Here is an 18168-nt window from a genome sequence, read left to right as displayed (position 1 = left end):
TGCTGCTGTTACCTCTGCCTGAATTCCTGGAACACGATCCTGTTTGGGAATCCCTGCCGACAAATCCTTATTCCTTCCAAAACCCCGTTGCACCGGAGCTGATCTAGAACCAGGTGTGGGTCCAGTTTTCCAGCCTGGACAAAACAAAACACAGGTTATTTTAATTGGTATTAATGGCAAACTGTACCTTCAGTGTTTCAGGCCAGAAGCCAAGTGAGTGGGTCAGGGAAGGTGCAGGGAATTCTGAGAGGACACTGCTCAGTGTGACAGCTGTGCCAATCAAACTGTGAGTGGAGAAGTGTGGTTGTGTTTGAGGGTGCCAGGATGAGGAAGAGATGAGAATCTTGACTCTATGTTTCAGAAGGCTGATATATAATGTTATATTATATTGTATTGTATTGTATTGTATTATATTATATTATATTATATTATATTATATTATATTATATTATATATCATATTGTATTATATTGTATTATGTTATAAATTTTATACTAAAAAGAATAGAGAAAAGATACAGACAGAAAGCTAGAAAGGGAAGGAATGGAATGGAATGGAATGGAATGGAATGGAATGGAATGGAATGGAATGGAATGGAATGGAATGGAATAATAACAAAAGCTTGTGACACTCAGAGAGTCCGAAACAACTGGACCATGGTTGGTCATTAAGTAGAAACAATCTACATGGACTAATCAAAGATGCACCTACTGCATTCCACAGCAGCAAATAATTATTGCTTTTCTTTTCCTCTGAGGCTTCTCAGCTTCTCAAGAGAAAAAACCCCAGTGAATTTTACTTTTCATAAGAATTTCACAGTAACAGAGGAGGAAAGCGCAGAGAGGAGGCAGGGCTCGGTGAGGTGAGAACAATGAGAGGCAAGAGCCAGGAGTGGCCTGCAGCCCCACCTACCCTCTTCTCGTGGTTGGGGATGATGCAGCGCACGAAGTTGGGGTTGGTGTTGCGCAGCGTGGCCATCAGCTTGGTCAGGGACTCCTTGTAGAGCTGGCCCACGGTGCGGAACATGCCCTTCTTGGTCTTGTAGGCAGAGCCGAACGCCGTCTCCGTGATGCCCGTCACCTGGTCCAGCCCCACGATGCGATCCACTGGAGGCGACAAGGGGGAAGGGCTGAGTGGCCCCCCAGGGGCTGGCAGGGTGGCCCTGGTGGCCCTGGTGGCCCTGGTGGCACGGGAGCAGCAGCGGAAGCTTGGGGACAGCGCCGGGAGCGGCAGCGCAGCGGGACCGCGACACCGGGCACAAGCTCGGGGACCAAAGCCACACACCCATCCAGCACAAGAGTGCAGCTTCAGGAGTACAGGCTGAAATATCCAGCTCTTTCCTTGCAGTTCTACATGACCAGGAAAGCTGCCTGCTGCCTTTAAATCAGCTTTACAGAGAGGTAAATGCCAGCTCTCTGAGCTCTGACAGTGCACAGCGTTTCTGGGTTGGACATTTGGAATTGCACATCTGTTATGTTATGTTATCTGCTATGGGTTGGACATTTGGAATTGCACATCTGTTATGTTATGTTATCTGTTATGGGTTGGACATATCTGTTCTGGGTTGGACATTTGGAATTGCACATCTGTTATGTTATGTTATCTGTTATGGGTTGGACATATCTGTTCTGGGTTGGACATTTGGAATTGCACATCTGTTATGTTATGTTATCTGTTATGGGTTGGACATATCTGTTCTGGGTTGGACATTTGGAATTGCACATCTGTGCATGAAACTCAGTTATGACAATGAGATATGAATTAAACTCAGGTTTAACCTATTTTAACAGAATTTACAGAAGAGTTGGAAATAGTGTTATTTCAGTGACAAGAGGGGAAAAAGTATCTGCCAAACTTGTGCTCAGCTGCTATTTGGAAGAGTTCTTCCCATTTTTTTAAATACACCTGCAAAGATCTCCCTGCCCAAAAGACAAGTTTCAAACCAGGAAAACTCCACACCAAAGCACTTCCAAGCTGCCATAAAGCACCACAATAGAGATTTGTCTTTGATTTTTTTGGAACATTTTGGTATGGATCTCAAGGGTTTGTTTTTCAGAAGCACAATTGGAAATGTGAGTGCCATTATTAAAACCTTGAAGGTGATTCCATGTGCATGTCAAGAAGTGTGCAAACAGTTCATTAAAAGATACACCGGTGGTTTAACACCTCAATAATTACAGCTGGTGCTCCTTAGGACTGAGCAAACCCCAATATTTGTGGGTTCTCCATGAAATCCAAGCTGGGCAGCCAGAAACAAGAAACTATTTGTAGGCTACAGCTTCACTTTTGTCATGTTATCCTCAAATTCATTTAACCAAAGCAGAAGGAATTATGCTTTGCTACCAGAATTATCTGACAAATAAGGGACACTCTTTAATTTCTTCCTAATATTCAACTGGTCAAAGGTCTATTAAAAAAGAAAAAAGGAAAATTAAAAGCAGAGAAACACAGGGCAGCAAATTTGAATAATCAGTTGTAAGTCTTGAGTGCAGAGCAGAGCCTAGATCCTCCACAGGGTTTTGAACATAAGAATTCAACTTCTAAAAGTTGGAGAAATAAATAGGTGGAAAGGTGTTCCTAAGCTCATATCCCAAATATTTCTAATATTTTTATTATATTGTTTTGAAGCAGAATTCAGTCCCAAATCAGACATGGGATGGAGACTGCAGGGAGTCAGTTTTCTAGAGAATTAAATGATTGTCAATATCAGAAACCTGCACCCAGCAGGCCCCACTAAGGACTGCAACCACTCAGCTTTTTTTTCACCTTGCACTTCCTATAATTTGGCAAAGAGATCTGATCCTGCACAGTTTTGTGCTGCTCCCCTCTGTGCTCCAGCTCCAGGAGGGTGATTTGTACTTCACACAGGATGGCTGGAGTTAAATGTAAGCCCTGCCTGTAGGTTTAAAGCATGAACTGCATGGCTGGGCCATCACCCCTGGCTGGAGGCCCTGGATCAAAGCTCTGCAGGAATTCCTTTAAGAACAGCCCTGCCTCCTCAGGGATGGGATGTATCAGGAGTGGTGAGACACAAACCCAAAACCTGAAGGCACAACCCTCACACCCATGTGTTTCTAAACTCGGGGAGAGGAATCCAAGAAGGATGAGGAGGTTGAACTAAACATCTAAAATGTCTTCAAAGACATTCCAAGTGCATTTCTTGATTTCTCAATACCCCAAAAAACATCTGCAGCTTATACAAATATTAAAATTAATAGGCTTTTAAATAAAAGAACAATTCCAACAAGGCTGGAAGAAGTTTATTTCATTTTCTACCCCCACTAAAACTGCAGCACTCATCCTGATACTTTCTTGAGCTCTCCTCCCAAAAGGACACAGCCACGTCCTAAAACATCCCAGAGTTTTGTCAATGTTGGACTGCAGAAAGAAGCTTGATAAGTGTTCCAAAGCTTTTGCATTCTCTCAAATGCTTGCAGCTACCAGAATTGTCACTTAGAGGCAATTCTACATCTCCTCATGGAACCAGGAAGCAACAAACCTTGTCATCTGCAATGCCAAACTGGAGATGCTTTGTGTGTGTGCAGCAGCAGCTGGACAGGAATGCACTGGGGCCCCGGGGGGCTGGGGGGTTTTACCTAAATTCAGCATGAAATGAGAAGTTCATGCAAGCCTACGAGCAAGAATGGTTCTCCTGGAGGTACAACAGCCCTGCCTTTAGTAGGCCTAGTGTTTTATATCCATTCACCTGGTGGCTCATGAAGACCAGAAATATTGTCATAGAAACAGGCTCTCTGAATATTCTGAATCTCTAAGGCAGAGAAACAGCAGAAACACAAAGACAGAAGAGCAGATACACAAGACACTTGAGTTAGTAAAAACAACAGGTTCATCAATTGCAAACACACTTCACTGTGCTACAAAAGCAGTTAGGCCACAACATATTCCATGCACATTTCAATGGTCTGTGGGAACGGGGTTTGAGGGTTTGCACCAAAACACAATTACTTTGTGTGTGTTCTCCAAGGGAAAGGGGCAGCTCCCCAACCAAAAAGTTCTTTACAGATTCATTAAAGCTGCTCTCTGTGGCTGCCCAAAGAGGGAAACTCAGCATTAACCTCCAGCACCACCATCACAAGCTGCATTTGCTCCTCAAATAACAAACTGCAGGGTTTGTATCCTGTGACATGTAAATATACTCTGATCAGTAGACTGTGATGTCAAAAAGCAGAATAGAAAAGTCCCTGCTAAGTACTTAGGTGGCTGTTTCTGCTTTTTGGAGTAGTTTGGTGCAAGCAGTGATAAATACTTTCAGGTGATGGGCAGCTAACCTGGCTGAGCAGCAGGGTGCAGCTAAAATTGATTTAAATGTGCAGTATCTCAGCACTGCTGCAGCTGTTACTGCAATGAATTTCAGGAGATGTGGATTTCCAGAGCACCACCCACCACTGCACAGGAAATAACTGTGCTGTGCTCACAGAGACAGTGTTTACAATGGTTTACCAACAGCAAGAACCACCCCAGCTGCTCACACTCAGGACTCCACTGCTGAACCCAACCAAGAGTTCTGGACAAGATTCCACGTGAAATTGGACACAGATAAACAAGAAATAAGTGAATATCAGTTCCAGAAATGAACATGAGAAGCAGCTACTCAGAAATGGTACATGTGCAAGGGACCAGAGGTGCAACTCAGCTTCCTTGGTGTACTGTGGGCACTGAGAGAGAAAATGCTGCAGGGATTGACAGTGGGCAAGTGGAGGGCGAGGAAGGAACAGGCATTAAAAAACCCCAAACAACTCATCCAGCAAGGTGAAACGACCAACAACCTGTGCTCAGAGCTCTCTTACCATCCTTCCAAAGCTCAGCCACGAATTTGTCAGAGGACTGGTGCAGCAGCGTGGCCACGTTGTCGTTCAGGGGGTCCATGTTCTTCATCAGCCACTCATCTGCCTTGTAGTCCACCTGCAGGGCAGCCCAGGGCACAGGCTCAGAGCAAAACCAGCTCCAGGTTTCTGTTTCCCAGCATCAAACATCAGGTGTTTTCCCCTCACTCAGAATCACCAAGGCTGGCAAAGACCTCCCAGCTCAGACCCAGCCCACGCCAGCCCTGGGTGCTCACATTTGGCTGAGCCTCCTTAGGACAGCTCAAAGTACCACGAGTTTGTTATGCTTTTGAAAGAGTAAATGGGAGTTTTCTTTAAAATTCAGCCACCTGGCTTCTTTCTTACTGACAGCTGGGTGTTTATTTGCTGCCCAGTTTATTAAAATAAGTTTCATTGTGAAGATGTAAAACCAGCTCTAGGACTGACACCAATTACTTCATCTAAATTATTGGAGAGTAAATTAAAGATGTGCTGCAGCATGATTTTTTAGAATTTCTCTACAGTATCTACATTTAAACACTTGGTTCTATACAGAAAACAAAGTTCTTATCTTTAAGGACCAAACCTGTGGTTTCCAAATAAACCCCAGCTCAACAGCTAAAAAATCATTGATACCAGCCTGGGTTTCATCCCAGCCCAGGGAGCCCTAAAATTCCCTAATTCCCTGCAGAGATTCCCTAAAATCCCTGTAGACCAGCATGGTTCTGCTTCAGCCAAGGCAGAAGTTGTCTATTTTTGCATGCAGGCTTTGGAAGGAAAGCAGAGTACTTCCCCCAAACCAACCTCTCCCCACAAGAATTCAATGTTGAGCCCTTACCTTCCCTGCATAGTGAATAATGCAGAAGTCTGCTTTGTCCTTTAGTTGTCTTGGCTTTTGGAACTTGGAATGAGTTCCTTGCTCTTGGACCAATTTCTCCACAAATGTCTTGTCAGTAGCTTTAGGGAACCAGCATTCTTCATCCAGCAATGCCAACACACCAGGAGGATTTGCCTGAAAAGCAGTTTGAGAATGTGTTCACATTTCATATATGTATATATATAATTTTTCTTTTTTTTTTCAAAGTTTAGTATTTCCAGTGCACCACAACATCACAATAAGGGTAATCCAAAATGCTGCAAGCCTAATTTCAGTTAAACAAGCTGTGGGGGAGTCCAGGTCAAGAAGGATGCTATGGCTGATTCAAACAAACATATTCCAATATCCACGGGGACAGCACTGAGCTGGTCCAGTGCTGACCAGGGCTTTGCTTTGAAGGGTTTATACTTAAAAGGTTCTGGGGGAATGCAAAGTTCACCCTTCTGGTGAGAGATGGTTCCACGTACCTGGCATCACACTTACAGAACAACTGGGAGGGGACTGAGGTTTGCTTTTAAATTAATAAATAACTTGGGGTGGTTTAGGATATTCACCTAAACATGTGCACACTGAGGGCAGCCACACTTGTCCTCTGAGGCTTTCTGGAGGGGATTTTACCTTCCAAGGAAGCAGGACTTCCTCAGTTCCACACACCAAATGCAGACCTTTGATAACTGAAACAAGATTTCCCTTTTCCCGCAGGGAGAGAGGAATGCAGCCTTTGTGCTGGTCAGGATGCACAGCAGCACTGGGAGCTCACCTGCACCCCAGCACACACAGGGACAGGCAGGAGCAGCGCCTGCCCTGGCCCAGGTTTCATTTACAAGGTTCTGAGATGGAAAGAACAAACTTTCAGGAGTCTCTGTTCCCCCCATCTGCTCCTCCTGCTCCTCAGCTTCATGGATTAAGCAGCCAGAGGAGGATGTTAAAAACCACAGTGACCAAAACCATTTTTAAGATCCTGCTTTCCTATTTGCAAGGCAATTTTCTGAGGGGAAACTCTACACGAAGTTTCAGGAATTTTGCTATTGATTTCCAATGAAGAAAGTCTACCACAAGTCTTGGAAAAACTTTGTACCTGAGTCCCAGAGCTCCTACACCACAATGGCACAGTTTAATGACACTGACAGGATTAATGACTTCATTAGTACCAGGGAAAAAGGTATAAAAATAGCAGCTTCATATCTTGAGCTCGGTGTTTTACACTGACATAAGGGCAAAATCCCCTCTGGATAAATCCTTTTATTAACAATCCACAGTATTTTAGATTTGAACTTCAGCATTCCAGTTAATTCCCTTTTAATGACAGCTCCACAAAGAAATGTCTCATTTGCAGGCAGCAAAAGACACAGTCAGCACTCCAAGCTCTCCTCCTCAGAGCATTATTCATGTGCAAACTTACAGGTCTCTCAATTAAGTCAATGCAGGGCTGCAGGTCCAGGCCAAAGTCAATGAAGTTCCACTCGATGCCCTCTCGCTGATATTCCTCTTGCTCCAGGATAAACATGGTGTGGTTGAATAACTGCTGCAGCTTCTCGTTGGTGTAGTTAATGCAGAGCTGCTCAAAGGAGTTCAGCTACAAAACAACATCAGTGTTCAAGAATGAGTCAGTGACAAGACACCACAGATCTGGGAGTCAAAAATTTGACTTTATAAGGAAATTCTTCAAAACTTTGCAAAGTTCGAACGTAACGTAAAGAAAACTGGAAAGCAATTCTACCAACCTCCACTGCATAAATTATAGTAGGAACAGCTATCACACACAAAGAAGGATTCAAGATTAAATTATGATTTTCTGGCACTGTAATTTTGGGCTGTCAGAGCCTCTGCACACCCAAACCAACCCCTCGTGTAACCACGCTGCTTTCGGCGCCTCTGCAGCGTGTCCTGAGCCCCAGAAAGAGGGGAAAGGAAAGGCTGAGCAGGGACATTCCCCTGTACCTCGAAGATCTCGAAGCCAGCAATGTCCAGGATGCCAATGAAGGAGGCTCCCTGGCGTTTGGTCCTGTCCAAGGCTTTGTTGATGCGGTGCACCAGCCAGCGGAAGAGGCGCTCGTAGGTGGCCTTTGCCAAGGCTTCCACTGCAAAGTCCGCCTGCAAACCCAAACAGGAGCAGTTATTTACCCTGGAAAAGCCATCAAAAGGACACAGAGAGGGATGTTATCACAAATAACTCGGTAAAGGAAGAAGTTGGAGGGAGTTAATACCAGTGAGGAATGAAAACAAGCGGTAGGAACAGTTTGGAGTTTGATCAACGTTAAGAAAAATTTCTTTCTAAACTGTTCCATAAAAACAAAAGGTCTCCCAAGTATTTGATAATGTCACAACATGAAAGGATGAAACCAGGAGAAAGTCAAGGAAATGGAAGGGTTTCTCCTATTCTACAAATGATTTTTACCATATAAGAACATTTCATACAGACAGCAGAGCTTTAAGCGAGCAGCAAACACCAAAAGCCAATTTTCTGTTAGCAGCTCATGAGGACGAGGCTTTCCCCGGTCCCTAAAGCCCCTGAACGCTCACCTGCTCTTTGGTCTGAGCTTTCTGCACGTAGTCCCTGCCCACCTTGATGCGGGGCGTGAGGATGGCGCGGGTGAACTCCATCACGTTCATTCCCAGCAGGTGGCAGAGCTTCTGTGCGACTGCGGGGACACGGGACAGGGACACGGGGACACGGGGACAGGGACACGGGGATACGGAGACAGAGCGACAGGGACAGAGGGACAGAGGGACACGGGGACAGAGCGACAGGGACAGAGGGACACAGGGACAGGGACACGGGGACAGGGACACAGGGACAGAGGTACAGAGCGACAGGGACAGAGGGACACAGGGACAGAGGGACAGAGGGAGCACTGAGACCCTGCCCCGACACCTGGAGCAGCTCTCACCAGAGCTGCACCTCAGGAGCCAGCACAGGTACCCAGGTGGTGCCCAGCCCCTGTGTGCCCAGGGCTGGCACAGCTCTCCAGGGACACAGCTGGATGTGCCTGGGCAGCAGGGAAGGCTGGCATCCATCAGCTGCCAGCTCATTAACAGCTCAGCTACCAGTGCTGGTTCCAAAGGGAACACAGCCCTTTTCTGACCCCAGGAAAAAGGACAGTGTGGGCACATCACACATCAAACCCTTCATTAAAGGTGCTTTAACATCTGGCTCAGATTGTGTTTGTTTGTTTGTGCCAGCCCAAACCAGGGGTGTGCCACCTTGCCCAGGGAGCTGAGGACTCCCCAGGCCAGGGCTGGGAGCAGCCTGGCACAGTGGGAGGTGTCCCTGCCATGGCAGGGGCTTGGAATGGGACAGCCTTGAACCCAAACCAGTCTGGGATTCCAGTATTTTACACAGAGCACTTCAACAGCAGAACCTTCCTGATGTCATGACATTATTTATTATTATATTATCATGATTTAAATTTATGATTTACATTATCATGATTTAAATAGTGCATTACCCACAGCAGCCCTACAGACCCTGCTGCCTCAGTCCCTCCCCTGAACACGAGGCCCAGCAGCTTGGGTGGTTGTGATTCCACACTTCTAAAAATGACAGTGACACTGAAGGTATTTTTAGGTCCAGGGAAGTGTTGCCCTTTAGCAGGAAGCTCTCCACACCACCCAGTAAGAACTTGGCCCCTTATCTTTATCATCTGATAGCTTCTTTTACTGTCAAAATGAAAACAAAAAGCTGTTTTTTTAAATCACCATTGGAAAACAGATGGTCATGCTAACACATGAGAGCTTCTGCTGCATTATTTTTTTCTTTAGCATTAAGTAAGCTATTACTGCTCTTGAATGTTGAGATTCTGTCTGGCCACATGTTCACTAGAAGGGTTCATGACCTGACACACAACCAGTGAAAGCTGGGGAGCATCACAAACTGAGCACTCCTTCACCTGAGCTGCAAACAGGAGCATTTCTGGGCTCTGGGTGAACAGATATGCACCAGCACACCAGGTAAAACTCAGCCTCAGGGGCAAGCAGGAAGTGCTCTCAGGGTCTTTAAAACAAACAAATAAAACAAGGAAGGGATATTGCAGTGCAAGGAGGAAGGTTCCCAGAGCACCCCAAATACCACACTCGGCTCCTTGCACAACCCAGGGACATGGATTTATTGTCCCAGCCTTTCCAGTCAGTCATAAACTGTGCTCCAGGTGAGAATAATCCCAATAAAGCACAGCAGGTGTGATCCCAAGCATCACACAGCACCTCTGAGCTGCCTCTGAGGAAAATGCTCCCACTGCAAACTGTCACCTCTGAGGGCAGGACTGGGTCATGCTGCCTCAGCTGGCTCCATCCTGCACTTTAAAATAAGCACCACTCATCTGAGGATCACAGGATGGTTTGTGGTGGAAGGGACCTTAAATATCACCCAGCTGCACCCCCTGCCACAGGCAGGGCCACCTCCTTGTTTGTTTGGAATGAGAAAGGACAATTTAAAAGGTGGGACTGGAGAAAACCCTGACTGTCCTGACCCCAGTTTTATTACTGCTAGGGTTTCTTTTCTTTTTTTCTTTTTGGGTGGGGGAAGAAATCCATCCTTCAAAATGCTGATTGCATTGCAGGCACTGATAAATTCAGTGTCAGCCACTCCAGAAAGGAGCCTGCTCTCAAAGCAGCATTCCTGTCTTCAGCCACTGCACCATGGAAGTTGTGCTTGGCTCCAGGGCTCTTATCATTGGCAACAAAGCTGCTCTCAGCAACCAAAGAAAACAAACTGATTTAAGCATGAACTTCTTCCTAGGGCTTAAGTCTTTGGAGAGAGCAATAAACAAGATTACAACCAAAATACTTGTTCCAAGCTTAGCAGCAATGCAAACAGCATCAATTCCCCTGATGGCCACTTGCACTGGTCTGCAGCAGGAGAGGGAAGGGCAGAGCTTTGGGAATTGCCTGCTGGTGCCATCAGCCCTGCCTGGCCTTTTGAGCACTGCCAGGGATGCTCAGCACTGCTCTGTGCTTGGCAGGACTGCACTGACACGGGGCAGGCAGGAGCTCAGCACAAGCCCAAGGACACCCCCAGACATGGCAACTCACCAGTGTTCTCTGGCATGGAGGCCTGGTCTGTGTTCCTCTCCTTCTTAAAGGAAATGTTTCCAAACTGCAGCACTGAGGACACCACTTTCAGCATTGCTGTGATAACAAGAGACATGTGCATCAGTTTCGTGGCAGAGGGCTCAGCTGAACACATTTTTTCCTCCTGTTTCTTGTGTCACTTTCCTTCCAGATTCCAAGGAGAAGTTCAGGGAGGATGTAATACAGTTTGTACTGTGCTTTTTGGGCAAATGGCTTGGATTCAACTCCAGTTGGAGTTAAGCAAACATTTTCTTCAGGCTGTCAGAGACACTGAAGCAACATTAAATTTGGTGACACTAAATTAGCAGAGTGTGTGTGTGAGAGAGGGAAAAGGACCCTGAAAACTCCAGAGGCTCCGTGACTTACACAAGATCTCATCGTGTGAAAAGCCCATGATATGCATGGCTTCCATGGTCTCCTGGAAGTTATCCTTGTCTTGTTGCCCAGGGATGGGGATGTAGCCATTAGATAAAAATCTGTAATTGTTAAATCCTTCGAGCAGCAGGTCAGCTGTGTTGGGGGAAGGGAAGAGACAGAAAAATAAGCTCAGCAATGCTGTTCACACCCACCCGTGCTCTGCTCTCACTCAATTCCCCAGCTCTGCTTTAGGAAAGCAGTCCCTCAGAAATGGCTACAAGCCAGGAGAGCAGCTCCTGAAACCCTAAAAATACAAGTGCACCTCCCAAGCTGAGGCCAGATCAGACTGTCCCTGCAGGAGCTCTTGAATGCATTAAACCAGCCACAGAACATTACCCAGCACCACCTCAAATCCTCCTCTGGAACATCCCAAAAGGAAACCTCTACTGAAAGGCAACAGAGCCAGGCAGAAATGGAGCTGGGGATTGATGATCCCATCAAGGTGCTGAGCACCACCTTATCTCCTACAGGAGGAGGGGACCAAGTCTCTGAACTCTGTACCTTTATGAGCTTCACTTATCACAACCAACCAGGAGGGGAAAAATCCCCAAAGAGAGTTGAGATAACCACCCCAGCACTGCAGTGGCTTGAAGAGGGGGAAAATCCCCAAAGAGAGTTGAGATAACCCCCCCAGCACTGCAGTGGCTTGAAGAGGGGGAAAATCCCCAAAGAGAGTTGAGATAACCACCCCAGCACTGCAGTGGCTTGAAGAAACCCCAGGGTTTCCTTAGGTTTGGGTTAAATTTCTCTGTAGGCTGGAGGAAATGGAGCTGCCTGTTTCCAGCTGGGAACTTTGCAGCTCCAAAGCAGGGATTCCCAGGCAGAGCCTGCCCAAACTGGGCTTTGGCAGGGAGGAGACACTGGCTTGGAATGGCAGAGGGGCTCCCAGCACATCTGATAAAACCCAGCAGTGATTTCAGGGCAAAGCCACCCAACCTCTCCTCTTAAAACTCACCATTCACGACCACAGAACAACTCAAACCCACCCTGCACCCCTGAAACAAGCAGTGCAGCACCCAGAGGTGTCAGATGCACACTCAGCTTACACTTGAGGTGCTCCCCTGCCCCAGCCAGGAGCTGGTAGAAGATGTGGAACGTGCGCTCGTCCTTGGCCTGGCGCACGGCTCGCGACTTCTCCAGCAAGTCTGGGGTCACCTGGAGTCAAGGGCCACCTGCAATCCTCCTTCCAAACACACAGAGAGCCCCAGGGCAGGCCATGGAATCAGCCTGAGACCAGAGAGAATGTCAGGAGTAATGCCCAGGGCAGCTGGGGCTGTGCCTGATCCCTGGCAGTGCCAAGGCCAGGCTGGACAGGGCTGGAGCACCTGGGACAGGGGAAGGTGACCCTGGGACAGTGAGAGTGTCCCTGGGACAGTGAGAGTGTCCCTAAGATAGTGAGAGTGTCCCTGCCATGGCAGGATGGGCACTGAGGTCCCTTCCACCCCAAACCAGGCTGGGGTTCTGTCACTGGACTAGGTGCAGCATGAACTTCAGTGACTAAGTAGGTGATTTCCATCTGGTAGAACCCACTGTTCATCTCAGCCAGCTCCTGGCATTTCTACACTCCCATCCCCTACATTCCTTGCATTTCCTGCATTTCCTGCATCCCCTGCCCGTGCAGCCACCACTGTCTGCCATGGACCAGCTGCACTTTTGGTGAGGGGGAGCTCCCATCCTTCTCCAGCATCACTTCCACTCAGGTCCTAGCTGAACTAGGACCCAAATCCCAAAACAGCTGCTGAAGCTGAGCTCAGAGGTCCTTTATTATCCAAAGTGCATTTGTCATTCCCTCCAAGCATTGCATTTTTCCACCACAATCCACACTGCCTTTAAAGCTCCCAAATTCAATTTCTGCAGCAGGTAGTGCCTGATTAGCTGCCCTGAGCTGTAATCTTATTTAATTTTTTTTTATTTATTGATATCCCATATTGTAAAGCAAATGTAGGACAGGGATTTGAAATGGCAGTGCCAAGAATGGGCTCCTGTGATGAAGAAGAAATTCCAAGAGTTAAATCCTCCTGTTTTCACAAAGCTCTGGGCAAAACAATTCATCTGGACTTTCCTAAAGGCTGCCTTCATTCCTGTGCTGTGGTGAACGAAAAAAACCCACTTATCATTGCAGCATATTTTGAATAACTATAGATCTTTCCCAGCCTTATTGGGAAATCACATTTTCTGACAATTCCAAACAGTTAGTGTTCAGATCAAGCAGTTTCAAAACACCGGAACCAAATGGAAACTTAACTACAGCATTGTTTATGATCAATATTCACTTCATGTTGTTCAGCAAGACTCCCAGCTCCATCCTTTTATGGCCACTCCACTGCTATTCTCCCAGAAAACTCCAAATTACACAATACATTTTTAGCACAGAGAAAACAACTTCAGGGAAGGGCTTTCAGTGCCAGTATTTTTACTTGGTTTTACACTCACAAATAAAAACGAATCTTAGAGCTAAAACTGAATTCGCTGTGGTATTAATTACAATTAATTAAGTATAACAGAAGGCCCTGTGTTACTGAGCCTTCATGGCAGCCAGAAGAGCTGGGCCCTGTCCTGGAGCAGGGGCTCCTCTCCAGGCAGGAGCTGCTCCTGGCACCACAGGGGCTCAGCTCCTGCTCAGGAAGGCCTTGGGCATTTGCAGAAACATTCCCAGGAAAAGCACATTTCACATGGTTTCCCTTTCTAACACAGCCTGGGTTTCAGGCCAGTCCACAACCCTGCAGCTTCCAGGGTGTGGAATTTGGGAGTTTAGGGTTTCTGAGCACGTGGAAGCTGCTGAATGTGTGATATTTGAGCAGTTATTTTGAAACAAAGGGAGAGAGGGATGCTGTCAAAGGAATGTCCAAGTGTGGCAACCTTTCACTGCATTCCAGGGAATTCCAGGGTTAAAAGCAAAACAAAGCAGGGCAGCTGCACTCTGCAAGGATGTGGCAGGAAAAAGGATACAGGTCTCAATGTTGGCCCCAACAATGTAACCAGTGACATCAAAGTTAATCCTGATGAATTTGCCCTGCAAAGGAAAGAAGATTTTTTAAAAATTACTTTTTTGAAAATTTTATTTATGACAACGCTGTCCATACCAAAGATAACCCAAATGCATTCATGGATCAAGGATTTCCCAGGCTCAGAGGGAACCTTTCCTCTCCCCTGGGCTCAGCCATCACTCCAGTGGAGCACACTGCTCACAAACACCCTCCAGAGCTGGGGAACTCCTAGGGCAGATTGAGTTATTTGGGATGCACACTCCTCTGAAGGTCAGGCTCCATTTCCCCTGAGCACACACTCGGGCTGAGCTGGGGGCAATGCTGACATTCCAGCTGTGCCCTTTCTGTGCCATTTGCTGGTCCCTGAAGTGGCTTCATCCTCAGCCTCAGGTGCTGCCTGGCCCAAAGATTTCCCCCTCCTTTTCCAAAAGGCCTCCAGGGCCCCTCCTCAGCTCATCCAGGGCTGGATGCTGATGACACCAGCACAGCCCTGAGCCCAGGGCTTTGGAAAAGCTCTATCAGAGGGAAGCATTCAGGGCTGCCACATAACTCCAGCAAACCCCTTCTCCTCTCCAATACAAACCAGAGATTTATCCCCTGGAACATGAGAGAAGAAAATATAAAATCCATTGGTAGAAGAAAAAATAAAATCCATTGGCCACTGGGCTCCTTTGAGTCCTCCTGGGTTGGCAGGAGCAGGGCAAAGCCAGACCTGCATGGCTCAACAGCAGCACCTCTCACTTCGTGGGAGGACAGAGATTTGTTCAATCAGATTTTTTCAATCAGGTTTGAAAATGGCTGTTAAAGATGATTTTTTTGCTGCATGAGATGAGACCATCTGGAATGAATTATACTTGCTCCTTTATGAAAACAGAGCTGGAGCCATCAGAGTGATTATGTTCATGATGGCAATGCAGAGCTCAAAATAACACAAACCAGATGCTGACATCTTCTAGGGGAAGAAGTATTCTCATTAAATTAGTACAGCCTCTGATGGATTCAAGACAGGTAACAGAGTGGAGTCATTGTGCAGTGAAACCTGTTGATGTTATAAATCCTGTACCCAGCTCCTATAAGCATCAGGAAACATTATAAATAACAGGGCTGTAAAATGAAAAAAGCTGAATTTCCACAAAACTGAGCTCTCCCTTCTCAGGGCTGATGGATTTAGTCATACAGTTTTCCAGAGTTCTTATCATGGACTTGAGTTCATGCATTATAAATCCAAGCAACTGTTGAAATGTCAAAGGCAGACAAGAAATCTTTCATTTGTTCTGTAAATTTTAGTGCTGTTCTCGCAAGCAAAAAGATTTAATACCTCCTGTACACTTTTGAAGTTGCACTAAAAACATCTTCCCCCTGAAATAAGAGATGGCTTTTTTTTTTTCTTCAAAGGAAAGGAAGTTCTAAGAAGTGGTAAAAAGCTATTTATTCATCCTGAGTTCCACCACAGTTTTTAAAACAATGGAACCCATCAGAACTGGTTATCAGCCACCAAAACACTGTGAACAGCAGGCAGGGACCCAAGAAAAACATGGAGCAGCTACAGCAGGGCCTGACACCTGGGCTAGCTCACACAGTGGCTTCTTGACTTTCCTGCAGCAAATCAGCACTTTTAGATGGGGTTTCATGTGCCAGTCCTGCAGAAATTCAGGATGCTCTCTCCAGTCCCACCACTGGATGAAGTCACAGCACGAGGAGGCTGCAGGCTGTGCCAGTGCCACAGTCCCTGTCACTGACAGCACTCCAGCAGTTTGTGCACACTAGCCCCAGCCCAGCTCTGTTTGTTGGATTATGAACTGCTGTCAGCTCGGGGATGGCTGGAGCCAGAATAAATCACTTTGCCAAGAGCCAGTGAGGAGATGCCTTCGGTGAGCCCAAAGAGCAGAAGGCATTGTAAGAGAACCTGGATTGATGGGGGAAGAGAAGAGAGGAATCCCCTGACAGCACTGAGGAACACCTAGCAAGGGGGTGGGTTTCTGCAGCAGCAGCAGCAGCAGGGATGATGCCCAGCCCGCAGGCTGCCAGGGCAGGGGCACTCACAAAGCGCGAGGAGTTGTCGTTCTTCACCGTCTTGGCGTTGCCGAAGGACTCCAGGATGGGGTTGGCCTGAAGCAGCTGCCTCTCCAGCTCCCCCTGCAAAGCACAGAGACACAAACACAAGCAGATTTACCCAGAGCACGGGCTCAGGTGCTGCAGTCACCTCCCCGGCTGTGGCAGTGCCACCACCTCCAGAAGGGGACTCTCATCGTGCCCTCGTCCCAGACCTGCAGCTTCCTCCATCCAGGGTGAACGTGGTGGGGTTTGGGTGGTGTTCTGGTGGGGTTTCTTTACCAAAACACACACAGAGACACGCACAGACACAGCAGGGACCAGACAGGACTTGATGGATGTTGAAAATGACTGAATATGGGAAAGAAAATTCACATTTAGGGCTAATGAAATCAGGCACAGACCTTTGAGTGCTTAAGGGAAGAAACCAATTTAAGTGATTTAAGGTTTTAGGTTTAAACTTTGTGCTGACAATACAGCTATCTCAGAACACCTATTTTCAAACCCAGAAAAACTTATTTTCAAACTTACTTTCAGGTGAGTGAAACTCCCCTTCAGTCAGGCAGACTGAAACTCATCCCATTGCATCACCCCTGACCTGGCCACACCAGCACAGCAGAACTGAGCAACACCAGCTACAAACACTGCTTTCAAATTGCTCAATCCAGCCAGCTTTGCTGAGGGTGTTTAATGCATTTGTTAAATGCTTCTGTCAGCTCTGGCCAATGAGTTTGGAATTTGAAGTGCTTATCTCAAGGAAATTGCACAACAGCTTTTCCAAGTTCTGTCCATGAGAAGGTCTGGTAACAAAAAAAGTCTGTGCTGCTTCCAAGAGCCCAGGAGGCACAAATGTACACAGGAAAATACATTGTCTTCTTGCTCTGAAGGATGGTTTGGGGGAAAAAAAATAAGCGAAGCTGTCTGGAATGTAGTCTCCAATCTGGCACTCGTGTTCATGAACCTGCTTTTTCCAATTATTTATAGTCTTGTGAATAAAGGCCCAGACCAAGCATCAAAGAACAGGAAGCATTAAGTCTCTTAAGGCTTCCACACGGGGTCAATTCTTAGACAGAAATTTTTAAAATTCACTACTTAACACCTAAAAGAGTTTTATTTGTATATTGAAATATATTTCAAGCTCTCCTGGAAATAAATGGCTGCTCCTTTTTTTAAGTGACCTCAAGTTATCTGCTCAGAAGCTGCTTACTTCCAAATGTGCTCCCTTTGGGACTACACATTCCCTAAATTCTGGGGTAGGTAAAGAAGGAATGAATGCAGAAGGAATAAATGTGAGTCTCAGAGCAGAGGCAGCAGTGCCACGGCAGGGCTGCCAAGGTGGCAGCTTAAAGGCACTTTTAAACTGACAAAATCCTGCAACTGGAGAGAAACTGGGTGTCTGTTATAGCCACTCTGTGCTGCTGATATTCTCCAAATTTCCCAAGTAAGAGCCTCAGAGCCTGGAATGCTCCCACCTTCCCTCTCCTCTCCTGTGGGCACACCAAGATCCAGGGCAGCATTCCCTGAGCACTGCTCCTGGGATAAACCCCAGCCAGGGCAGGGAGTGGGGCACAGCTGGCACGTCCAACTGCTTTTGTTTTGGAAAAGAAATGCCCTGACTGCACAGTGAGTGCCCCTGGCATGGCTGTGTGCCACCAGCACTGCACAGTGAGTGCCCAGGGCACGGCTGTGTGCCACCAGCACTGCCTGGGCACTGCACAGTGAGTGCCCCTGGCACGGCTGAGTGCCACCAGCACTGCACAGTGAGTGCCCCTGGCACGGCTGAGTGCCACCAGCACTGCACAGTGAGTGCCCCTGGCACGGCTGTGTGCCACCAGCAGTGCCTGGGCTGGGCAGTGCCCATCAGGGCTGCAATAAACCTGCAATAAACCTGGAATAAAGCGGCAGGGAATGTGGATAAACACATTTACCAATCTCTGGCTGA

General features: G+C 47.0%; 1 protein-coding gene across 1 annotated transcript in view; it reads right to left on the bottom strand.

Annotated features, from left to right (window-relative positions):
- Positions 1-18168, bottom strand: part of MYH10 (myosin heavy chain 10) — a 78856-nt gene that overhangs the window by 20946 nt on the left and 39742 nt on the right. The window contains exons 5-16 of the mRNA XM_039700766.1: positions 16218-16310; positions 14137-14200; positions 12234-12332; positions 11137-11280; positions 10732-10827; positions 8224-8342; positions 7642-7794; positions 7103-7276; positions 5662-5835; positions 4809-4923; positions 913-1106; positions 13-134 (exon numbers count right to left, since the gene is read on the bottom strand). Of these exons, the coding sequence (XP_039556700.1) occupies positions 13-134; positions 913-1106; positions 4809-4923; positions 5662-5835; positions 7103-7276; positions 7642-7794; positions 8224-8342; positions 10732-10827; positions 11137-11280; positions 12234-12332; positions 14137-14200; positions 16218-16310 (1547 nt within the window). The remainder of the gene's footprint in view (positions 1-12; positions 135-912; positions 1107-4808; positions 4924-5661; positions 5836-7102; positions 7277-7641; positions 7795-8223; positions 8343-10731; positions 10828-11136; positions 11281-12233; positions 12333-14136; positions 14201-16217; positions 16311-18168) is intronic.

Source organism: Passer montanus, unplaced genomic scaffold (genome assembly GCF_014805655.1).
Source record: "Passer montanus isolate IOZ18808 unplaced genomic scaffold, ASM1480565v1 scaffold144, whole genome shotgun sequence".
NCBI classification, from domain to species: domain Eukaryota; kingdom Metazoa; phylum Chordata; class Aves; order Passeriformes; family Passeridae; genus Passer; species Passer montanus.
This window is presented reverse-complemented; position numbering and strand designations above follow the sequence as displayed.